Source organism: Phodopus roborovskii, unplaced genomic scaffold, assembly GCF_943737965.1.
Source record: "Phodopus roborovskii unplaced genomic scaffold, PHOROB, whole genome shotgun sequence".
NCBI classification, from domain to species: Eukaryota; Metazoa; Chordata; class Mammalia; order Rodentia; family Cricetidae; genus Phodopus; species Phodopus roborovskii.
Window position 1 is genome coordinate 15,359,761 of NW_026126448.1, and position 25,385 is coordinate 15,385,145.

Genomic DNA, 25,385 nt, shown 5'->3' on the forward strand with positions numbered 1-25,385 from the left:
TAGAACATAGATTCCTTTCCTCACTTCCCTTCACTTCTGACCACAGTCGGATGTCCACATCCTGCCCCTGAAAGTGCCCTGGGTGGTGGTCACCAGTGGTCCCGGGGCAGCCGTCACCAACAGTGCCTTCAATGCCTATAATAATAGTACCATTTACCGAGTGGCTCCTGTGTGCTAGGCACTCTGTGTGGCTTGTTTAGCTTTCCCACAAACTGTTCTGATGTAGGTATGATTACTTTCACCAATTTACAAACCAGGAAACTGATGCTTGGAGCTTAATTAGCTTTGCTCAAGTTCACCTAGCCAGCAAGCGACAGGGCCAGCATTTGCACTGGGTCTCCTAACTCCAGAGCACAAGTTACTAACCTTGGAGAGCACTGTGGCATTTGACATAATTGACTCCTTTTCTTCTTGAAATGTCTCGTTTCTGTGACATGGCATTCTCCTGACTCCCTCCCACCCTTCTGCCCACTCCTTCTCAGGTGACTTCACACAGTCCCCCTTGTCTTTCTTTGCAGTCCTTTTTAAAATGCCAGTAGGTCTATGCTCAGTTCCTGCCATCTTCCCCTGAGGTGTCTCCGTTACTCCTGGGCACCTGGTTGCCACCCTTGATTTCTGCATGTCTGCCTCCAGCCCAGTAACCCCCAAGACTAAGCATAATAGACACCTCAGTTCTAGGCCAAACTCAGGGTACTCAACACTGAACCTTGTCACCTCTTCCCAAATCGGGCTGTCTGGAGTTCTGTGGCTCAGCCAAGGACTCCCATCCCCAGCTCCTTAGCCATCACCCTTCTCAATCATCTTGGACTCCTCTTGGCTTCTCTTCTTTCCCTGCTAATCAGGCTCACTGATGCTGCTTAACACCTCCCGTTCCCATCTCCTACTCTCCCCTTATTCTCATTGTCTTAATTTAGGCTGCATCATCCCTTGCCTGCATAACAGCCTCAGCCTCCTAATTAGCTTCCCTCCTGCTACTTGAGCTTCTGCCTGGGCCCTGCTCTTCTGACCATCTAGCCTCCATCTAAGACTGTGGAGATGCTGATATGCTCTCTCCCTAACACCCTCTGTGGTTCTTTGAGAGTTCAGAGAGAGAGAGAGAGAGAGAGAGAGAGAGAGAGAGAGAGAGAGAGAGAGAGAGAGAGAGAGAGAGAGAGACAGAGGATGGGGAGTGGAAACATATTAAAAGGATGAAGAGGAGGAGCAGAAGGTGACTGAGGTCAGGTGATGCTGCACACATGAGGATATGATTGACAGGCCACTCAGGCTTGAATGGCTTGGCTCTTTAGCTGACCTTCTATTGAGTGGCTAAAGGTCTCTGGAGGATGATGCAGCAGCTTTCACAAAGGAGAGGAACACCCTGAAGGTCCCCTCCAGGTCCTTTGTGTATACTGTTGAGTGTGGCTTGCTCCTCAGCAGGGCAGAGCGCCTCCCACTGGCAGTGGGAGGAAGAGTACCCTCTCCTCCAGGCTGGCAGGTGACATGTCTGAGAGATAGAGGCCCTTGTCCTTGCAGGTGCCGCAAGATGACTGGGGGGGTTACCCCACGGGTGGCAAGGATGGGGAGATCCCCTGCCGCAGGATGCGGAGCGGCAGCTACATCAAAGCCATGGGGGATGAGGAGAGTGGAGACTCAGATGGTAGCCCCAAGACGTCTCCCAAAGCACTTGCCCGCCGCTTTGCCTCCCGCCGCTCTTCCAGCGTGGACACAGCCAGGATCAAGTAAGGATGGTGGTGGCAGTGGTGGGGTGCTGGAAATGATTCTGAGCTCCTGCAGGGACCGTATGTAGAGGGTTTTGGATGGGTAGCCATCCAAACTAGGTTCAACAGACTAACTTGCTCTGCTCCATACGGAGTCAGTGTCTGTCTGAATGTTTCTTTTGTTGGGGAGAAGAGACCTCCTACCCAAGGTCTCCTGGGAGTCTCTTTGGGCGGGGCTGTCGGGTGTGTGTGTGGCGGTTATGAAGTACAGAACCTAGTCAGAGGCCCTAATATTATCATGCCCCCTCTACCCCTTCTAGCATACTCCATTCTGACTCTCTGGCATTTGCCTTTTTCAGCTGCTGTGTCCCACCCCGGATCCATCCCCGGAGTTCCATCCCTGGCTACAGCCGTTCCCTCACAACTGGTCAGGTAGGGAGTGGCTGGGAAGGGTACACGGAGGGAAGGGTAAGAAAGGGAGGTCACCTTTTGCTCATTCTATGCTATAAAGTCTGTCTGTCTGTGGTTCTGGGGAAGCCCTGGAGCCTGCCCATGAATTCTAGACCCTCTTGGACTTCGAATACCCAAGAACCCACCAAGTGTGCTCAAAGTGGTGAGCACGTGCGAAAGAACAGTATTGTTTCTCTGCTGCTGCCCTCTCTCTCTCTCTGTCAGGCCCTCTCCAGGCCTGACTGTACCAGACTCCTAAGTGAAAATTACAAACAAGACAGGGCAGAGGGGAAGTCTCACAGGCTCCCTGGCCCTGAGTTCTGCTGCTATGGCCTCCACTCCTTCCTCATCTTTGAAATAATAAGAGCAAACCACAAACGATGTCACATGCTTGTAATCCCAGCACTCTGTAGTCTTGGCACATGTGAGGTGGAGGTGGGCAAGATCATGAGTTCAAGGCCAACCTCAGCGACATAGTAAGAGTCTAATCTCAAGGAAACAAAACCAAAGGACAGTGTTAGTGTTAGGTAACTCTCAGGGGACTTGTGGGAGTTCAGTAGAAAATATCATTCAAATACAAGGTACTGACCCCAAACTGATGTATAAAATTGAGCTCCAGGGATGGAGATGTAACTCTGTTAGGAAAGTGCCTGCCTAGCAGTCACAAAGTCCTGTGTTCTATCCCTGGTGCTGCATAAAACTGTGTGTGTGGGCACATGTCTGTATCAGTGGACAGAGCAAAAGGTCAAGGTCATCCTCAGTTACTTAGCAAGTTGGAGGCCATTCTGCGGTACGAGAAACCCTGTCCAAAGAGGATAAAGTGATTTCTGTACCTAAGCGTAGGCCTTCCTTTTCATTGGATGGAGGCAATGGCAGTTTATATTTGAATGTGGGGGAGAGGGTTGAATAGAGGCTGGACTTCTTACCATCTGAGTGACCTGGGGCAAGTTACATGACTTTTGAGCCCCTTCCTTCCCTATTTAAAAATAGGCATCATAATAGCATTCTTGGCACATAGCCAGTGCTCAATAAAGGTTAGCTATTTTTACTGTTTGCTGGTGGGGGGGTGCTGTGGGGAGAGCAATGCAAAAAGCCATGCAGAAGACGGTCCATCGGCTCCTATTGTGAGCCTCGGCAGTCTCTCAGAACCCCTTCCTTTGTTCCATTTCCTGAATTGGATTCTGATTTGGCACAGCTGTCTCTCTGCATCAAGCCAGTCTCTGTTCCACTAGTTAATGCCCAGTCTTCGAGTTCCTTGACCGTTGGTGACAGCTAACATATTGATGACCCTTCTTCCTGGAACACTTTTCTCTGGTGGCTTTTTGGATACCACACCCCCTCCACCTCCCTCCGACTGCTAATTCTTATCTGTGTCTCAGGATGTCAGCCCTGGAGCTTTCCAGGGCTCTGTCCCTGTTCTGTTTTCTGCACCCGCTCTGTAGGTGATCTCATCCAGGCTTGTGGCTTTGAATATTACTGAGAGCCTGTTGACTCCCAGATGTGAAACTCCGGCCAAAGCCTTCCTGAGATGCCAGGCATGTGCATGGAACTATATATTGGAACACACTTGGATGGTTGGTACAGGCACCCCCACCCTCCTCCTTCCCAGAGCTCTGCTCCACCCAACCTTTGCAGATAATGGAGGTTTTATTTTTCTAGGACTTATGGTCTGAAAGTCAGTCTTTTTTGGTCTTTTTACCCTCCTTTCCTCCCTCTCTCCCTCCCTCCATCCCTCCCTGCTTCCTTCCCTCCTTCCCTCCACCCCCCCCCCAGCTGTGATTGGATCCAGTGACCTCATGTTGAGCATATGCTCTATTACATAGCTATACCCTCAATCCATGAAGTCAGACTGGTCTCTCTGCTACACACACCATATCCTTTAGTCCTCCAGCCAGTCCTGTTCATGGTATTTCCAGGTTCCATCCACCCTTCACTGAATATACCACAATTCCCCCTGGCTTGGCCTGGGATGTTGTACTGCCTCCTTGTTGGCCTTCTGTGTTTGTACTGACTCCAATTCACTGTCAGTATAGGCAGGGAAGTTATTTAAAAATGTAACTACAGTCGTTTACCTTTCTGCTCAGAGCCCTGGCCTTTCTCAGAGTAGCCACCCAGGGCTTTATTGGGGTTTACAAAGCCATGTATGAGCTGGCCAGTGTTGCCACCTGTTCATCCCCGAGCTCTGTTCCCTTCCCTTCCTTCATCACACTGTCCCCTCCATCCCCAGCCCTGCCTGCTCCCCAGACACCAAGACTTCAGCATTTGTCCCTGCCTGCTGGATGTCTCCTTCCCAGACACTCCTGTGGACCCCTCTTCCCTTCCTTCCTTCCTTCCTTCCTTCCTTCCTTCCTTCCTTCCTTCCTTCCTTCCTTCCTTCCTTTCTTTCTTCAGATCTTTTCCAACGGTTCTGAATTTTGAGTCTAAACCTTCCAAACATTTCCTATTCCTCGCCTTCCTCCTCCCCTCTCTCTTCCTCCCACTTTACATTATCTAACAGTGTATATACTTGGCATATTTCTCCTGGAGGTGTGACTTAGAGTCTGCGTTACAGAAGAGGAGAGAGAGGCTTAAAGCGCCAGAGATGCTGCCCTGTTGTCTCTAATGGTGCTTTTCCTCCTGAGTGGATTTTTCTCTTTAGTGTTTGCCTTGAACATCTTTTCCCACCTTTGGCTTTAAAGTGTTTGGTCCCATATGTTTCAGGTATGTCTTTTTAAATAGTTAATACTAGATTTGCTGGTGCATCCATTCGATAATTGCCTGAGAGTTTTGTACATTTATATTTATTGTGATCGCTGATATGCTCGGGTTTATTTCTATCGTCTTACTTTGCAAGTCTTCCATTTATCCTGCTGGGGTTAGTGCATGCTGGGGCACATGTGTGGAAGTCAGATGGCAACACAGAGGAAGACCTGGCTCTCTTTCACCATGTGGATCCCAGAAATCGAACTTAGGTAGTCAGGCGTGGTGGCAAGCGCCTTCACCTGCTGAGCCACCCTGCCCGGTTCTCTCCAGCCCTTTATGTGACGCTTTTCTTCCTTCCCATATGTCTGTCTGCCAGTGTGTCTTTCATTTTTTGCGATAGGGTCTTATGGGGTAGCCCAGGCTGGCTTTGAACTTGTGACCATTCTCCTGCCTCAGCCTCCTGAGTGAGGGCTGATGACAGGTTTCTGTCACCACACCCAGCAGAGTTGGTGCTTTTCTGTTCCTTTGCTGACGTCTTTGGATTGACTGAGTTTGCTTTATTCTTCTGTCAAATCCCACGCTGGTTTGACAGTTACATATTCCATTTTCTTCTTTATGGTTATTCCTGTAATTTTAATGTGCAGACTTGACTTAGTCTGAAGCCGACAAGGTTTGCCACTCTTGCTCTGAATAATGCAAAGTCCTGAGGGTACTTTAATTTTGATGACCTCGTCCTTTTCTTTTTTAAGCAATAGAAATTCATTTTGGGACAGGAGAGTGGTTCTAGCTCAGTGATGGAATGCTTGCCCAGCATAAATGAGGTCCTGGGTTCTCTCCCCAGTGCCCACATGAAAACGTCATTCCCTGAGTCCAGATTCTGGAAATGTAATGTTAAGGTATCAGCTACAGTGCTTTCCGCCGTGGAGGGACTTGTGTTTTCATTTTGTTTGAAGAAGAGACATTTTAGTATTATTGTTATTACTACATTTATTCATTTATTATTTGTTTATGTGTGTTTACCTGCACGTGAGCTACGGCACACACGGACAACTTGGAAGAGTCTGTGGTCCCTTTCCACCACGTGGGTTCTGTGGTCGTCAGACTTGGTGGTGAGGATCACTTTTACCCGCTGCACTACCTCTCAGTGCGCACACTCTCTCTCTTTCTAGTACTAGGACCTTACATGTGCGGGGAATGTGCTGTACCATTGCTTTATGTCCCAGGGTTCTTCAGGTTTTTTTTTTTTTTTTTTAATTTTGGTGTGTGTGTGTTCGTCCTTCGATGTGTCAGAGGATAACTTGTGGAAGTCAGTCCTTTCTATCATGTGGGTTCCAGAGATTGAACTCAAGTCATCAGGCTTGGTGTCAGGCTCCTTCATCTGCTGAGCCATTGCCAGCCCCTAGGATTCTCTTAACTTTTTTTTTTTTTAAATGATTTTTGTTGTTCTTGTGATTGTTGCTTGTTTTTTCGAGACAGGGTTTCTCTGTGTATCCCTGGCTGTCCTGGAATTTATTCTCTAGACCAAGCTGGCTTTGAACTCAGAGATCCGCTCACCTCTGCCTCCCGAGTGCTGGGATTAAAGGCATGTGCACCATCCTCTCTCTCAGTAGGTCTTAGCCTCCCTCAGCCTCCTCCCTCAGCCTCTCGAGCATCTAGTATGACAGTCTTGCACTCCCAGGCCCCAATAAATCACATTAAATTTAATGGAGGTATATGTCACAAAATTTTCTTATTTTTCAGGAAATTTGTTTTAATGTTAAATGTCTAATCCAAGATCACAACAAAATTAATGTCTCTTGCATTTTATTTTAGGCATATGTTTCATTCTGAGGGTGTGGGGGGAGGGCATGTGACATTGATTTGATTTTTGTTTTTTGAGGATCTACATGAGGATTTCATAAAGCTCAGGTTAGTTTCAAATTCAGCATGCAGCTGAGGATGATCTCAAACTTCTGATCCTTCTGCCTCTACCTCTTGAATGCTGGGTGATGGGCCTGTACCACATTGGTTGATTTTAGGAAGTCCTGTGGATCGAGCCCTGGGCTTCGTGCATGCTAGGATGGCCTCTATTGCCCGAGCAGACTCCCAGCCCTTGTTAGTTTTTACACATTACTCCTAAGTTAATTATGTTCCCGTGGTCTACCCTGTTCCATGCCATTCTCCACTCCTGTATGAATTCCTTCCTCCTAAAGTATGTTCTTTAGTTTTTCCAATGACTGTTGGTAGCAAGCTCTGACTGATTGATGTAATTTAGCTTGCTAGGGGACATGTAAGTCAGTGTTTGTCTTTCTGATTGTATGATATTAAGAAGTCTGTTGCCACCGGGCTTTGGTAGCACATGCCTTTAATCCCAGCACTCAGAAGGTAGAGGCAGGCTGGTCTCTGTGAGTTCGAGACCAGCCTGGTCTACAAGAGCAAGTTCCAGTACAGCCTCCCAAACCACAGAGAAACCCTGTCTCGAAAGACCAAAAAAAAAAAAAAAAAAAAAAAAAAAAAAGTCTGCTGCAACATGACTGTCTTTGTGTGTAATTCCTATTTTTCTCTGGTTGTTAGTGAGATTTTGTTTAGACTTTGGTGTCTGAACTTTTACTATGGTGTTTGTGTGTACACTTCCTAAATCTGAGGATTTGTGTCTTTCGTGGATTTCCGAAAATCTCCTCCCTCTTACTATTTACCAGGCACACACCCCCTCCCCCAACTGACAATTGAGCCTATAGCCGTGCACACATTGGGAAATTTTCAGCCATGGAGCTATATCCTCAACTCTCTTTCTCTTTCCCTCTCTCCATCCCTCTCTCTCTCAGTCCCCCTCTCTCTCTTTCTCCCTCTGTCCATCTCTCTCTCTCTCTTCCTCCCTCCCTCTTCTGTCTCTGACTGTGTGGTAGTACCTTTAAATCCCAGGGCCAGGGAAGGGGGAAGACTCTGCTTTAAGGCTAGCCTGTTTTACCCAGCAAGTTGAAGGCCAATTAGGGCTATATAGTGATAGCTTGTCTGAACAAGATTTCCTTGTTTCTTTTCCCTTCCTTCCATCCATCCTTCCTTCCTTCCTTCCTTCCTTTCTTTTTCTTTTTCTTTTTTCTTTCTTTTCTTTCTTTTTTTTTTTTTTTTTTTTTTTTTTTTTTTTGAGACAAGGAGTTTTGAATTTGTTCAAGGCTGGCCTTGAACTCAGTCTGTAGCCAAGGTGGGTCCTGAATTTATGGTCCTTTAGCTCCAGCTTCCTGTGTGACTGGGGTTACAAGACACCATGCTTGTCTGGTTTATGAGGTTGAACCCAGGTGATAAGCAAGCACTCTACAAATGATCTGTCTTGAGGCCTTTGGCCATGACGTCTTCAGGGTTTTTTTTTTTTTTTTTTTTTTTTTTTTCTGTCCTCCTCAACTTTCTTGTTCTTGCACCTCTCCTCCTCCTTTCCCTGCCTGGGTCTCCCATCACATGTATGTTGTATGCTTCTGTTGCCCCATGCATCTCCGAGGCTTTGCTCTTTCTAGTTTATAGTTTTTTTTTTTCCTCTTTACTCTTTGGATTGGACAGTTTGTCTTCAGGTTGCTGATCGTGTTTTATATTAAACCACTCAATGGAATTTTTCATTTCAGTTATTATACTTTTCAGCTCTTGAATGCACATTTGCTTCTTTTCTTAGTCTTTATGAATTCATTGTGTGTGTGTTTGTATGTATATGTGACGTACATATGTATGTATGCTGTGTGTTTGGGTGCACACACATGCTACAGTGCACATGCACACACAGGTCAGAGGGAAGCTTTTAGGAAGTGGGTTCCCTCCTTTCACCTTTACGTGGGTGCCAGGGTTGGAAGGAAGGTAGCCAGGCTTGTTTGGCAAGCACCTTCACCTACTGAGCGGCCTCACTGGCTCCCCATTTGTTTAAAAAATTATTAATAATAAGGGCCCAGAGAGATGGTTCAGCACTTAATGGAGCATATTGCTCTTGCAGAAGACCCAAGTTTGGTTCTTAGAGTCCACACCATGCTGTAATCACAGTACTCCAGGGGATCCAAAGCTTTTTTCCAGTATCTGGTGACACTTATACATGTAATTAAAATAATAACAATAATAAAAAACCCAGGCATGCCCAGTTCCGGAAAACCAGTACAGGATAATGCTTTGTTTGGTGTCAACCCGGGCTACATAGTGAGTTTAAGGCTAGCCTGAGTAACTCCTAGGAGACCCTGTCTACCCCCCACACCTTCTCCTTTCCTTTGTTTATCATGACTTCTATCCATGAAATCATTGTTGTCATGCTTGCCTTTCAGTCTTTAAACATGGCTTCTTTTAGCTCTTTGAATATGATTATAATAACTACTTTGTTGTTTGGGTGTGATAATCCCAACATTTTGAGACCATTTATACTTTATTCTTTATTTGCATGACATAATATCTTGTTGAATACTGAGCATTTTAGGTAATATAGTGTGACAATTCTGGGCTCTTATTTTTACTTCCCAAAGATTGCTTTTGCTTTGTTTATTTGTGTTAATTCCTGGAGTAAACCTGTGAAATCTGCTTCTCCTGAAGTGCCCAGCCTCTGATGTCTTCAACTTTCTTTCTTTCTTTCCTTCTTCCTTTCCTTCTTTCTTTTTTGCTTCTGCTTTTTAAGCTTGTTTCCTAGAGATTGTTCCGCATAACTTTATTTTGGCCAAAGATTGGGTAGAAGTTGTCTTCAAAACCCTTGAGCCAGTGAGGTTTCCTCTCTCAGTCTGTGGTTGTTTTTTTAGCCTTTTCTGGCTTTCATTCACTTCACTCACCATCAGGGTCTCTTGGGGGAGAAGGTGTATTAGATTCTCAGACCTGTCTCTGTCGAATTCCCAGAGTCCTTTGTAAAAGATTAGTTGTCTCAAAAACGAAAGCAAAAACAAAACCAAACCCCCAAACCAAACAAACAAATCAAAAAAGATCAGGCAGGAACAGTGAGATGTCTCAAGCAGTGATTGATGTACAAGCTTGGGTGACCAGAGTGTAATCCCTGGGGCCCACATAAAGGTGGAGGAAGAGAACTGAGGACACACGGTTGCCCTCTGATCCCCATGCCTGTGGCACAAATGTGCATATACATTATGTACATACAACAAATAGAAAAAATGTAAAATGGCAGTCGTTGCTAGCCCCACAGCCTAGCATTGATGCTGGCCCTCCTGCTCTTGACACTGTGCCTGATAAATGCTCCAAATTCACGGGCCCTCTGGCAGTGGCAACACAGCAGCCATTTTGATAGCCTGCAGCACAGGGCCTGGAGTGCTAGGGCCCTGGGAGCAGGGGCCTTGGGGAATGGGAGCAGGCTCAGAGTCCTGCCTTCTTACCCAGAGCTTGGTAATTTTCATGATACATACGCACCCTCTTGTGTGCCTTTGATCTGTCTGCAGAGTGACAAAATGGTTGTTTCTGACAGCCGTGTCCGTCTTTAGAGCTGTCTGGGGAGTAGGATTTGTTGCTCTCATTCTGTTTTGTCTGAAGTCAGGAAGTCTGGGGAATTCCAAGCCAATGTCATCTCTTAAAACACTGCCTCCCCAGTGGTCCTAGTGTCTCCATCTGGAGCCCCTGTTATTTGTATCAGGGATCTTCCTTCCATGCATCTCAACCTTGATGTTTCCCATCTCTTTGCCTCTCTCTGCTTGGTATTGTCACTTTACTAAAATTTCTCCTATTGTTTTTTTGTGTACTGTTAACTTATAAATTGTGCTTTAAATTTCACTGGGTTTTTTTTTCCCTGTTATTGTTTTTGGTTTTGTTGTTCGTGACAGGGTTTCAATGTGTAACCATGGCTATCCTGGAACTCACTTTGTTGAGCAGGCTGGCCTCAAATTCACAGAGATTCACCTGCCTCTGCCTCCCAAGTGCGGGGACTAAAGGTGTGCATCACCATTACCTGTAGAGGTTTTATTTTTTTGTTTTTTTTTAAATTTATTTATTATGTATACAGTGTTCTGCCTACATGTATGCCTGCACTACAGGCCAAAAGAGGGCATCAGATGCCATTATAGATGGTTGTGAGCCACTATGCTGTTGCTGGGAATTGAACTAGAGACCTCTGGAAGAGCAGCCAGTGCTTTTAACTTCTGAGCCACTGTCCAGTCCCTAGTTGATCTCCCCCACCTTGGGGTTCTTTTTCAAGTCTTTAATATGCACCCTCTAGCCAAGAGTTTTGTTCTTGCCTGCATTTTTAACTTTGTCGTTTGTTGTTGTTGATCTGGTTTTTTTGAGATAGGGTCTCCTGTAGCTCAGGCTGGTATAGGACTGAACTGTAGTGGAGGATAAAATTGGACTCTTGATCCTCCAGCCTCCACCTCTAAGGTGCTGGGATACAAGCATTCACCACCATGCCTGTCTAGTTTTATCATTTAAATTAGAAACTTTAAAACACACTATAATACTAGGCACAGTGTATTTCCATTATTTAGGAGAATGAGGTAGAAGGATTGTTTGAACCTAGCACTTTGGGCCTATCCAAGGAGAAATAGAGAGACATGCCTTTAAACAACATTATTTATCCATTGTGGTGTACACATTTCAGAGGTAAGCACAAAGAGGGTTATGAATTCAAGGCCAGTGTTGGCTCCACTGTGAGTTCAAAGCCTGCCTGGGCTACATGAGATCCTGTTTTAACAACAACTAGCAAGGAACTTCAAACCAAAACAACAACAAAATGCAAAACAAAACTAAACAAATAAACAAACAAACAAAAAACATACCCACAAAGCACAATGTGGTTCAAAAGAGCTTTTATTATAGCTAAGCTACCATTAATTGCCAAAGCAGAATGTCTAGGTAGGCTCTGGATGACTTAGTAACAATTTAGTTCTTTGTTCATATCATAGTTTGAATTAGTTACTCACTGTGACATAAAAAAAATTGTCCAAACACTGAGTCTTAAACACAACATAGTTTTTATCTACTGGTTTCTGTAGGTCAGGTGCAGGTCAGCCCAGTGTACTTGGGCATGGTGTCTCACAATGCTTCAGTCAAGGTAACGTCCAGGCTGCAGTCTTCTCTCAGCCTGGCTGGAGGAAGACTTGCTTCCACGCTTACCCATGTGGCTGTTGAGAAGACTCAGGTTCTCCTTGGCTATTGGGCAGCGACATGAGTTTTACCTCCTTCATAGCAACGGTAGAGAGGGAGGATGGGGGGGGGAGGGCAGACAGTCAGAAACTAAGGTGGGAGTCACTTTGCTGCATTTTATTCATTAGACGTGAACTACTGAGTCTAGTCCATATTCCAGAGGATGCATGTGCTGTGAAGGATACTATTAGAGAGCTTTTGCATGTAGACAAGGTCACCTCCACTTCATTGTGGCATCTTCTTGCGCAGAAGCAGCTTCAATGAGGCATGATCTCCTGGGATACAGTCTGTGGTTGTTTCTGTTAGAATGTCCTGGTCTGAGACTGCTTGATGTTAATTTTTAATTGGGGTGTGCAAGCCAATGCACACAGTCCTGAGTCTATAGGAAGACTGGGTCATGTGCCCAGCTTCATAGAGGATTTGCCTCCCTCCACTCCTCTCCCTGGTATCTCAACTCACACTGGCTTCCTTGTCATGAGCCTCTGGTGATGATTGATAGCATTTTCTTCCTAGTCTACATTATCATCAAAGGTTTATGAAGGTTCTCATTTCTGCTTCCCATTTGGGCTTCACACGGGCCCAAAGCCTCATTCTGGCATTAGAGTGGGTGCTAAAACTTAAACCTTTGGTTGCTGAGACCAGGCCTCCACCAGGCAGGCTGTTTGCAGCATTGGCACACACAGTTCATATTCTGATTTTCCAGGCTCCTCTTTGCATCTGTCCCCTGGGGACTGATTTCACTTTCTTCTGAGCTCAGCTATGCATATAAAACAATGCTGGTTATGTTTCATCCAATGTTGCAGACTGCTTTGAAATGGGAGGTGTTTCCAAAGGTTAGCTAAAACAAATAGCATCTTTCACATGTCCAGGATATTGTCTGGCCCCCAGCTGTACCCACCAACTCTAGCATGGACAATTTTCAATTAGATCCAGGCAGAGTATTTTTCTCTCTGTGTCGTGTGTGCTTGGAAACAGCTGTCGATTCTGACTCAGGCTGAAGTTAGGCTGAGGATCTCATTTCCCAAGAGATTCCTTTAACTCTCCTGCAAGTGGGTATTGGGAGAAGTAGGATGGAAGTCCATGTAGGGGTAACAGGAGTATTCACAGTAAAATGTTACCGTTTGATAACCATAAAGAGTATAGGTCAGCTTGTGTACCATGTTCCTTGGAGTCTGTATGTGCCTCTGATTTCTGTGGGTCCTGGTTTTTGGTTGGGACCAAGTCACCTCTTGGCCAGTCCTGTTGGAAGATGGGGGCTGTTTATTCTCCCTCTACCGGTTTCCTCTGTCTGCTTTGGATAGAGTTCATTCTGAGTGTATTTGTGGGTGGGATTTTAAGGACCTTGCAACCCCTGAATACCAGGGTTAGCTCAGCTCTCCTATGCTCTAGGCAGAACACTTTGGGTCGGATAGTTTCAGTGGTGAGTGCCTCAAGCCCAGGAATAGCAGTTAGTTTAGCTCTTACACTTTAAGAGGTACTCTGGCACCTGCTGTCCTTGATGCCTTGGGAAGGATTGGGCCAGGTACAGGAATCATGGGAGAGCCATTGCTGAGAACTTAACTGCTACAGGATCTAGAAGCTGCAGTATTTGGACTTCTGCACACTGGTAATGAAGGTGCTTTGGGAAAGGTCACAGGAAGAGGTACTAACAATTCTGGATCATTTCTTGAGTCTACAGGAGAGCTGCTGAGTCTTCAGCAGTTGTAAGTATCCAGGCAGCAAAAGCAGATAGTGGAGTGGCATCTCTAGTTGAGGGCAGCTTCCACAATCCAGGAGATTCTGATGACCAGCCAACTTTACAGGGAACCCAAGAAATAAGGTGTTGCGATTCAGTTTTACTGCCTGAGGGATGGGGGCATCCTTGGGCACTTTATCTGCTTCTCTGAGCCTTCATCTGCCTGTCGGTTGGTAGATGGTGCTGGAGATGGCTGTTGTAGTCATGGCAGAGAGTCTGGTGAAATCTCATATCACAGAGGAGGCCGGGTTAGGGAAATACTGAGCTGCATTTTACCCAGGGACCATGCAGCTCTTCAGTTTGTGACTGCAGATCACTGTGGTGGCCTGAATCTTTCCAGGGAGATGTCACCAAGTGCACTTGCTGTTGTCGTCTCCCTGGAATGTTTTTGAGAGCCTCATCCACGACTCAGCCAGTGACCTCTGCACAACCATCCGCAGGGGGTTTGCTCTGGGGCTCAGCAATGGCAGTGTGGTAGTTCTTATGAGCACCTGGCCTGTGCTTACCAGGTAGCCCTGGGACATCCACGTGCCACTGAGGTTCACACTGTGCCAGTATATGCTCCAAATGCCTTATGTGTCTATATCGGTCCTCTCAGTAGCCCTAAGCTACTGCTGTTAGCACTCCCATTGGACAGGCGAGCAAACTGAGGCCCCCAGATCTTTATATATTCCCAGGCTACACTTCCAGGAAGTGGCCGATTGTGAGTCCAGGTGAGTGTGCCCCATGGCCCATGTAGGAATCTCCTTACTTTGGCTGAGTGGAAGTCCATAGTCAAGTCCATGCAGAGTGATGTTTGGGCTTTGTACCTGCACTGTGCTATAGATATATCCATGAAGGTGAGGACAGGGTAATGGCCCATGGGTTAGACGAGAGCCACAGTTAGCAGGTATGTATAGTGAGAAGAGGCTTGGGACACTTGTAGGCTAATAACTTTGTTCCATTACCCATCAGTTCCCAACCTGCCATTCGGCAAAGGTCTCTCTATTACTGCTTTTCATCAGTTCATGGCCAAGCATGGTGATGAACACGTGCAATCCCAACACTGGGGATAATTACTCTGAGTTCTGGTGCCAGTCTGGGTGACAATGGGCTTGGTCTTAGCAAAACAACAAAGTCATAATAAAAAGTGTTCACTTTGGCAGTCTGGCTCTGTACCCAGAAGCTGTTCTGACTCCCTCTGCCAGGGTCAAGTGAAGGAAAGCTGAGGGTCGGTACTAGATGAAGGGACAAATGTGGACATCTGGAGTCTGGCGAACAGCATCCCTGAAGGGAGGTGTATGTTGGAGTTTGTGTGTTTAGAGAAAGAATGGATCAGAGCGGCCCCAAGGTCTTGCCCTCAAATGGAGGAGAGTCGCACAAGTTGCTTCTGTGACTTAGGTGTTCTCCAAAGCAAAGCTTCTAATTGACCCCCATGCTATCTCAGCATCACAATAAAGGTCCTCCTGGTCCCCTCCCCAGCTCAACGAGGAGTTTAACCAGCAGCTGGAGGCCGTGTGCGGGTCCGTGTTTGGGGAGCTTGAGTCCCAGGCTGTGGACGCCCTGGACCTGCCCGGCTGTTTCCGCATGCGGAGCCACAGCTACCTCCGGGCCATCCAGGCCGGCTGCTCTCAAGACGACGACTGCCTACCCCTCCTTGCTGCCCCTGCCTCTGTCTCAGGGAGGCCCGGCTCCTGTAAGTATGTCTTCTGTCTGCTCCTGGCCACCAATTGGCGTAGATCGCTTCTCTGGGTAGGATTAGTTAGGCAGGGAGTGGTCCTTGGCCATCGGGTCTTTTGTACGTGGGTGTGGCTGTGTGGGGATGATGAGCCACTATCTCCATCCTGCTTCCCGCATCCCTCTTTGCAGCCTTCAACTTCAGAAAGGCCCCGCCCCCCATCCCGACGGGAAGCCAGGCCCCACCCCGCATCTCCATCACCGCCCAGAGCAGCACCGACTCTGCCCATGAGAGCTTCACTGCAGCAGAGGGCCCAGCCCGGCGCTGTAGCTCCGCGGACGGGCTGGACGGCCCGGCCATGGGCGCACGCACCCTCGAGTTGGCGCCGGTTCCACCCCGGGCCAGCCCCAAGCCCCCCACACTCATCATCAAGACTATCCCTGGCCGGGAGGAGCTGCGGAGCCTGGCGCGGCAGCGGAAGTGGCGACCGTCTATTGGGGTGCAGGTATGGTTGGCAGACTCTGCCCTGTGTAGTTGGGAACGGATGGAGGGAGATCAAAAGGGACTTCTGCATATACAGACCTCTAAGCAAACAAACAACTTTCCCTAAGCTTCAAGTAGATCCATCTTGGTCTTTGATGGATGAGGCTGCTTCTAAACCGTCAATTGCCCTTTTCCTGATACCATGCTCTTGGGGTGCTGAGTTGAGCCCAGTGGCTTCCATCTTGATATTTTCACTCTCTTTTGTTTGGGACTTGCCAGCTAGCTCCGTGCATAGCCACTTCTGGCCATTCTAGTCCTATGTGGATCCAGTGTTTCTTTGGCTAGCCACAGCCGCTGACTCCTCCATGCTGCCTTCAGGTGGAGACAATATCAGATTCGGACACCGAGAACAGGAGCCGAAGAGAGTTCCACTCCATTGGCGTTCAGGTGGAAGAGGACAAGAGGTAGGTCCCAGTGTGGCTCTTTCAGCTGTCACTGGGGTTTGGGGATGAAGGGGAGCCAGGCCTGTGCAAAGTGTAATGTCTTTTGCACATGCTGTCTTCCTGGAGGTAAGAACACATCTTTGTGCGTGCGTGCGTGCGTGTACTTCAGTGTAGAGGCCAGAGGTCAATTTTAGGTTTTGTCCTTTTTTTTTTTTTTTTAACTAAAGAAAAGTGTGTGTGGGGGGAGCTGGGGACCATTAATGTTGAAATTTTCACTTTCCACCATGATTTGTGGGAATTAGACTAAGGTTGTGAGGTTTTTGTGACAAGAGCTTTTGTCTGAGACATCTCATTTTGTTTTCTTGCTTTCCAATGACCTGGTGCTCAGCAATTACACTTGACTGACTGGACTCCTCTTGCCTCTGCCTTCTCAGTGTTGGGATTATAAGTACATGCCACCATGCCTACCTTTTCCACATGGGTTCTGCGGGTAAAACTGAGGTCCTAATATTTGCATGAGAAGTGCTTTCCTGCTGACCTAGCGCCCCATGCCTTTTTACTGGGGAGTCAGAGTAGATATGGTGTTGCCACTGTAGCCATCAACTCTACACTGAGTGCTTGAACTCCTGACACTCCAGGTGATCAGAGGCTGCAGGAGAGAGGCTGTGGCCAGGGGAGGGAAGGGGCGGTGCGGGGGAGGTTATAGGTAGGTGCTGAGCATGCCTCCAGTAATTGTCCTTTAACGGGGGATAGCAGGATTCTGCTGGTCCCTTGTTACACCCCGTGGTGTACAAGTGTAGAGCTCAAAAGAAACAAACAAACAGGAAGATTGCCTCTCCTGGGTCCCTGGCAGTTTTAACACTCCTCCTCACTTGGCTCACACAAGCATTTAACCAGTAGGGGGTACCTATTATGTGCCTGAATCGGTGGTGAATCAGAGATACTAGACTTGCCAGCAGCCACTATTCTGGCATTAGGTGGCCTCTGAAACATTGCTTCCTTAATTTCCAGCTGAAGAATTAACATTGTGGGCCCTGGAGGGAGTCCTGGAAAGAGCCCTCTCTGCTTTGGGAAGCCTGGAGGAAGACACTTTCACTAATGACCAGGTGGCAGTCCCACAGTGGCCTTTGTGTCCTCTAGGCTGTAATGACACCAGGCTGGCGGGCCTCAGTATGGTGGCAGGGAGCCTTCCTGGCAAGGGCTCTGAGGGCTTTCATGGCAATCGGAGTCATTAAGGCCATATCCATGGCAGGAATGACACTAGAGCTGTGTGGCAGCCCCTTAGAGCCGTTCCCAGGCACCATCTCTGAGCTTTCCAACCTTCCCAGGGGTATTACAGTCTCTGGGGACTCCTGGAGTGGCCATGTTTGAGTATCTGGTCAATTCTTGGGGTTCCTGGGGGAGTCACTGTTCCTGTCCACTCTTCCTACTGTAGCTCCGTGAGGTGCCATATGTTCCTGAGATGGTAGGGTGGCAAAAAACTGCCCAGTTGCCTGGCCTGTTCCTGCAGCTGCTGTCCTCCAAACCCTTAATATGCCACGAAAATTACAGAACAGTGGTACTTTGTGGCAAAGTCCATTTGCAAACCATGGTTTGAATTCTTGAGAGAAGGAGTAAGAGTCATGGGTGGATACGGCTCCTGCCCTCCTTTGTGACTTCCATGCTTTCCCTAAACCAACCCACAAATCTTCATTGGTTCCCTGGAATACTTTTGGACTCCTCATTGAGATAGGTTGCTATGGGAAGGTGGTCCTACATTCCTCCAAACAAGCCGGATTGGAAGCCTGCAAATGGTGCAGTGGGCCTTTGATGAGCACACCGCCACCCAGCCATTCACTGATGATGTCAGTCAGCAGATAATTACTGAGCATTTGGTATGTGACAGCTCCTGGGCTGTGTATCAAATGCTCTGGGAACTGTCAAAGATAAGACTTTTACCTCATAGAACTTACGGGCTACAGGGAAATCAACACAGTGTATAAATAATCCATGATTAAAAACAGTGTTCTGTGTAACGGTCTACTACATAAAGAGGGGATGAAGTGAACTTAAGAGTGGTAGGCAGGTGAGGTGCATTGGGGGAGAGGGAGTAGCATCCAGAGAGATGGAAAGACTTGGGCATGTGTTGGGAACTGGGGGAAGGGTCATGTGGCCAGTGTGGAGGGAGTGGGCCATGCTGAGAGCTGGGGATGCCGGGACCAGGTTGTGTGGGGCACAGGCTAAAAGAACTGGGCTCTAATTATACGTAATGAATAGCTATTAAAAGGTTAAAGGAACAGTGTGGCATGCTTTAATTTATGTTTACAAAAGAGCATTAAGTACTGGATGGAGATTTTCTTTTTTTAAAGATCGGGTCTCACATATCCCTAGCTGGCCTAGAGCTCCTTATGTAGCTAAGGCTGACCCTAAGCTCCTGATCCCCCTGCCTCCAATTTCCAATTGCTGGAATTACAGGAGTGTGCCACCAGGTCCTGCCTGGCACTAGATGGAGAACGAGTTTGAGGGAAGAAGTAGTTCAGGGTGATTTTCATGATGCATACGGAGGGTGGTAGGTGGTGTTTTGAACTCTGGTGGCTGTTATAACAGACCTTTCTCCTATGGCATTTATCATTGGCCAGCACTAGAGCACTCCAGTTGTTAAGCTTTGGATATTGACTTTGTATTCAGCAATCTTGCCAGTCCCTTATCAAGTTTCAGGTTATCTGATAATTGCGATGGATTTTCTATATAGTTAGTTAATTTCTTCGAGTGAGGATATTTCTTTCAGATTTGTATTTTAAATGTTTTTTTGTTCTTCGCTGGATGTGATGATGAATGCCTTTCATCCCAGCACTTAGGAGGCAGAGGCAAGAAGATCCTACCTTTGTGAGTTCAAGGCCAACCTAACCTTCAAAGTGAGTTCCATGTCAGGCAGGAATACATAATAAGACATTGCTTTAAATTTTGTTTCTTATAATAGTGTATTGAATTATATACCCTGTTGAGTGGTCGTGGACGCGTCCCATTCCTGTTTTATTTGTGTGTGCATGTGCTCGTGCACGTATACACTCATGCCATACAGTACCTGTGTGGCAGTCAGAGGATAGCTTGTGAGAGTTGGTTCTCTTCTTCCATGTTGTGGGTCCCAGAGGTAAAATGTCATTCTCAACAGGAAGATCCTTTACCTGCCAAGCCATCTCACTGGGCCTGAGATACAGTTTATTTATTTTTATTTTATGTGTCTGCTTGTGTATCTCTGTACCACATGCATGCAGGACCACTAGAGGCCAGAAGATCTGTAAGATCCCTAGATCTGTAATTACAAATGGTTGTGAGCTGCCATGTGGATGCTGAGAATCAAACCTGGGTCCTCTGGAAGAGCAGCCAGTGTTCTTAACTACCCAGCCATCTCTCCAGCCCCCAAGACAGATTTCTAAAGATGACATTTATAACAAATTTTGATCAGTACCATTTTTGTGCCTTTAGGAATTGTCTTCTATTCCTACTCTGTTAAGGGTTTTTAAAAAATGAAAACACTTGGGCTAGAGAGATGGGTCAGGTGTTAAGAGCACTTGCTGTTTTTGCAGAGGACCCAGGTTCTAGTCCCTGCGTTATGTGACAGCTCTCAATTGTCTGTAACTCCAGATTCAGTGCCCTCTTCTGACCTCTGGGGGCATCAGGCACATTCAAGTAAACACTCATGAACATGAAATAAAGTCAATAATTACTGAAAGAAGGAAAGAAAGCCAGTTGGTGGTGGCACACACCTTTTTGTTTGTTTGTTTGGTTGGTTGGTTTTTTGGATTTTGTTTTTTAATACAGGGTTTCTCTGTGTAGCCTTGGCTGTCCTGGAACTCTGTAGACCAGGCTGGCAGAGGCAGGCAGATCACTGAGTTAGAGGTCAGCCTGCTCTACAAAGCTAGTTCCAGGACAGCCAGGGCTACACAGAGAAACCCTGTCTTGAAAGGAAAAGAAAACCCTGTGTCCCTTTCCTCTCTCTCTCTCTCTCTTTCTTGTGCTGGTATGCAAACCTAAGGCCCTTGCACAAGCTAGGCAACATATCTACCACTGAGCTATATCCTTATCTGTATTTTTTATTTAAATATAAGATCCGAGTTGAATTTAATTGAATGTTGGGAGTCTGCTGAAATGATCTTGGACTTCCTTTTTCCATGTGGAATGTGATGAAGTATATGAATACATTTTCCACATTGTTCTAGTCTCTCAGACTGGGGATAACCACTGCTTGATTTTATCGTGTGCTTAGATTAAGTTTGGCTTTAATGGGACTTCAGTAGTGTCATAAACACATGTAATGTAGTGTCAGGACCCTGGGCTCCTTCACATCTGTTGATCTTCTGCTTTCATGTATTATTTCATATACAAAAGTTTTGAAGTTCAAAAATTATACTTACCACATCTATATTCTTAGCAATTCGAAGGAGGGTGATAGGTCTTCTTTTATAAGAGACTTCCTGACAATTGCAGCACTTTCACCTATATTATATTTGTTGTAGCTGCATCACATGGAGTCACCTAGCTGCAAGGGAGGTTGCGAAGTGTCTGCCACCCAGGAAGCAGTGTGCGAGACTTGAAGCACACAGCTAACAATCAGGGCTTTTTTGGCTAAAGACAAAACCAAAAATGGATATATGGAGAATTAGCTGTTTTTCTTCTTTTTCTTTCTTCCTTTCTTTTCTTTCTTCCTTTTTCTTTTTTGAGACAGGGTTTCTCTGTGTAACAGTCCTGGCTGTCCTGGAACTTGCTTTGTAGACCAGGCTGGCCTTGAACTCAAAGATATCTGACTGCCTCTGCCTTCCTGAGTGCTGGGATTAAAGGCATGTCCCTCTATGCCTGGTTGCCTTAAAAAACAGTTTTTAAAAATCAGTCTTGCTATATGATTTTTTGATATAATTATATTCTGACTAGTTATTGCTTGAAGATTTTAACATGTGTTCCTAAATAATGTTGGCCCATAATTTTTTTGACACGATCTCTTGTAGCCCAGGTTAGCCTTGAACTCCGATCTTCTTGCCTCTGTCTCTCAGGTGCTAGGATTCAACTGTGTGCCACTATGCTTGTGCCATAATTTTGTTTCAATTGTTACTCAGTTTAGTTATTATGCTCATGCTAGACTTTTTTTTTATAGTTTTATGTGCATTGGTGTTTTGCCTGAATGTGTGTCTGTGTGAGGGGGGTGTCAGAAGTCCTGGAACTGGAGTTACTGTGAGTTGTCATGTGGGTGCAGGGTATTGAACCTGGGTCCTCTGGAGCCATCTCTCCAGCCCTCATGCTAGACTTCCAACACGAGTCTGATAGCTTTCTGTGAGTGTGTGTTCTTAGAAACAGAGATGATCTTTTCCCCAAGAGTTAGCAAAGGTTGCCTAATCTAGAGCCTTTTGGAGAGTGGAGACATTTTAAAGTTATCTTTAGCTTATTTAGTGGTTGTTCATCTATTCTTTCTTTCTCTTTTTTTTTTTTCTTCTCGAGTTAGTATTTTTAAGCCATTGTATAGAAATGGACAATTTACAAAATATGTTTGTACAGCATAAATATTCTTTCTCCAGCTATTATAGTGCTGAGAATGTTTCATTCTCTCTCTCTCTCTCTCTCTCTCTCTCTCTCTCTGTCTCTGTCTCTGTCTCTGTGTGTTTTCATTCCTAATACCATGCTGCCTTAGTCACTGTTCTGTTGCTGAGAAGAGACACCATGACCAAGGCAATTTAAAAGGAAGGCATTTAATTGTGGGCTTGCTTACAGTTTCAGAGAATGTCTGTGAGCATTATGGTAGGGAGCATGGTGGCAGGCAGTCAGGCAGGCTGGCCAGCCTGCATGGTACTGGAGCAGTAGCTGAGAGCTTTATATCTTTATCTAAAGGCAGCAGGCAGAGAGGGGCACTGGAACCCATGGGACTAGAGTTACAGATGGTTGTGAACTGCACCTTGGGTGCTGGGTATTGAATCTGGGTCCTTGGGAAAAGCAGCCAGTGCCCTTCAACACTGAGCCACATCTTTAACCTAATTTCCTAGATTATTGAGACATTCACCATCATGCATATATACATATAATATATATATATATGTGTGTGTGTGTGTGTGTGTGTGTGTGTGTGTGTGTGTATGTAATGTATCTCATATATGATTAAACTTATAAGTTATAATTCCCAGATAGATGTTTATCTTCCATTTTCTTGATATGTTTAATTCACAGTTCAGGCAGAAAGGTGTATAAAAATATCTCACACAGGCTGGGCATGGTTGTGATCAGGAAGCAAGGCCATACAGATCTCTGTGAGTCAGAGGCCAGCTTGGTTTGCATAGCCAGATCTAGGCCATCCAGGGCTACATAGTGTGAGCCTGTCTCAAAGAGAAAAAAAGAAAAACAGATCCACAGAAGTACGCCAGGACTTGAAGCCAGCCTAGAAAACAATGAGGCCCTGTATTTTTAAAAAAGGGACAAAAAGGCAGAGGCAGGTGAATTTCTGTGAGTCTGAGGAAAGCCACATCTTCATAGCAAGTTCCAGGCTATCCAGGGTTACATGGTAAGATGCTGTCTCAACATAAAATTGATAACATGTACCTTCAGTTTTTTCTAGGAACACAATTAGTCAGTAATTCCCTTTCAACATGAACAAGAACCTTGGGATACTTTATTTCATGGAGCTTTTTTGGAAGGTTGCCATTCTGAGTCAGGGTTCGCTTCAAAGACGTGGCGATCCTCCTGCCCTAGTCTCCCATCTGCTGGGATTATAGGCATGCTTGCCCACCATCTTAATTCCCTCTTCCTACCCTGCATGTATGCTCATGTTGTGTTTTGATTATACTTCTTCAAAGGGCTGTGCTAAACTAGCTGTTACATCCTTTGTGGCCTAATCGTGTAGATTTACAAACATGCGGTCTGTTACTGCCCACTCCTTCCTTGGGCACTCCATTCCCTCTTGTTGGGGTACTACTTGAGCTTTAGATTCATTTGGAAATTAATATCTCAGCTTGAAGTTTATGTGTTTCCCGGTAGAACACACTGGAACCCCACATCCCCATAGAAAACAGCCTCTCTGTTCTTATTTCCCAGCATCCTCTTTCTAGGCTTCGTTCCTGAAACACCAGCATGTGATATATTTTTTTTTCAGTCTACATTTATAAACAAAGTTGACCTCTTTAGCTGTTGGCTTTATGCGGAAGATCTCCCTCCAGCTCCCTGTGAGGCATAGGTTTGGGATTTTTCCTTTCTCTCTCCCTCAGCATCCCCTTCTAGCCTTCAGCATACGTCTGGACCGATCCTCCTGTGGCTTTCTTGGCTTAGAAATCCTCTGACTTCTCAGGTTTTAAGACTGCGTTTTGTGTCTGGAAGCTGAAACTATCTCCTATTTCCAAGTCTGGCATCAGAGCAGAAACACCTTTCCGATTTTATTTTCCCCAGCTCTTCTAGGTGTTTGGGCGTGGGTGGGTGGTTTCTACATCCCTTCTGTATTGATCAGTCATTTCCATGAGACAGAAGAGGATCAAACAGAAAAGGGAAGCTGGGGCAAGGCAATGTGGTGACAGGGAATGTGGTGTGAGCCGTGAGAGATGGTGAAGATCTGAGTCTCTGGAACAGGTGATCACACTGGGAATTCAGAGGGAATGACAGGTGGAGACAGGGCAAATCTGGCCAATCTCTCTGGCCAGCCTTCCTTGCTTGTCTGCTGAAGGCATCCTTTGTTATACACCTGCAAAGCTCGCACCAACCCTTCTGTCCTTGGCGCTTTAATTCTGACTCACCACACACCATGCCCCAACTGGTACCTAGATTTGAGCCATGGAGTCCAGTAGCCTTGCTCAGCAAACTTCTAGGCCTCCCTCTACCCACAGCCACCCATTTTTCTGGATTTCCTTCCTCCCTCCCTCCTTCCCTCCCTCCCTCCTTCCCTCCCTCCTTCCTTCCTTCCCTCCTTCCTTCCCTCCCTCCCTCCCTCCTTCCTTCCTTCCCTCCCTCCCTCCTCCCTCCCTCCTTCCTTCCTTCCTTCTCTCCTTCCTTCCTTCCTTCCCTCCCTCCCTCCCTTCCTCCCTCCCTCCCTCCTTCCTTCCTTCCTTCTTTCCTTCCTTCCCTCCTTTCTTCCTATTTTTGAGACAGGGTTTCTCTGTGTAGCTTTGGCTGTCCTGGAACTTGTTCTGTAGATCAGGCTGGCCTCAAATTCCTAAGAGTTTCACCTGCCTCTGCCTCCTGAGTGCTGGGATTAAAGGCATGCACCACCACTGCCCGGCCATTTTTCTGGATTCTTGACGTTCTTGCTTCCTAGTCTGTGCTTCAGTTTTAAAAACTGCTGGGCAGTGCTGGAGAGAGAGCCACTTGCTATCAGATCTTACAACCTGAGTCCAGTTCTTGGAACTCATGATGGAAGGAGAAAAGCCAATTCCTACAAGTAGTTCTGTGACCTCCCTATTTACACCACAGCATACACACATCTTCTACATAAATAAATAAGAAGATAAAAATGCCCTTGGTGTGCTTCCTGATAGTGTCCTGGGTGGAGTCAGCTTCTGAAGCTTATCTGTGGTGCTTTCAGTTGCCTATCGTTGGGACTGAATCTCTCCAGTTCCATCTCCTCTGACCCTCTCCATTTGCTTACTGGGTTCCTGGATCCCTATTACACTTGTTGAATACTGTAGGCACTAGGCTACCAAGATGAGCAGAATCAGATGAACCCCTGTTCTTTGAAGCTTAGCCTCAGTGTCATCAATACTCTCACAGGGAACAAGAGTTAAAAGCTCTGGCTGCACTTGTCTTCCCAGACCCAGATTCCTGGACCACAAAGAGTATAGCATAGGCAGAAAAGCTATTCCTGGGGCTTATGAGACCAAAGAAAAGGTGATCTTATTTCTGTTCTTGTTATTTTGAAATAGGGTCTCATGTAGCCCAGGCTGGCCTCAAAATTATATATCCCAGCACTGGGGAGGCAGAGGCAGGCAGATCTCTTCTAATTCAAAGGTGGTATATTACTGTGCCTTCCCTATATTAACCACACAGTCACACACACACACACACACACACACACACACACACACACACACACACACGTTACACTCTCTTGTTCTTCCTCCAACTGTCCCCATTCTAAGTTAATGTTGTATTTGTCCATATGTATGTGTAAATACATACACATGTATATTTAAAATCACATTCCATATGTGAGAGAATTTGGGATACTT

The 25,385-nt window shown here is 46.3% G+C and overlaps 2 protein-coding genes across 3 annotated transcripts in view; both read left to right on the top strand.

Moving 5' to 3' along the window:
- The window catches only part of Zmym6 (zinc finger MYM-type containing 6), a 301,190-nt gene that overhangs the window by 112,711 nt on the left and 163,094 nt on the right, over positions 1–25,385 (top strand). The gene's annotated exons all lie outside the window — the stretch shown is intronic.
- The window catches only part of Dlgap3 (DLG associated protein 3), a 65,008-nt gene that overhangs the window by 28,312 nt on the left and 11,311 nt on the right, over positions 1–25,385 (top strand). For both annotated transcript variants that reach the window (XM_051188834.1, XM_051188832.1), the window contains exons 4-8: positions 1,513–1,718; positions 2,057–2,129; positions 15,097–15,310; positions 15,484–15,797; positions 16,154–16,239. In XM_051188834.1, the coding sequence (XP_051044791.1) occupies positions 1,513–1,718; positions 2,057–2,129; positions 15,097–15,310; positions 15,484–15,797; positions 16,154–16,239 (893 nt within the window). The remainder of the gene's footprint in view (positions 1–1,512; positions 1,719–2,056; positions 2,130–15,096; positions 15,311–15,483; positions 15,798–16,153; positions 16,240–25,385) is intronic.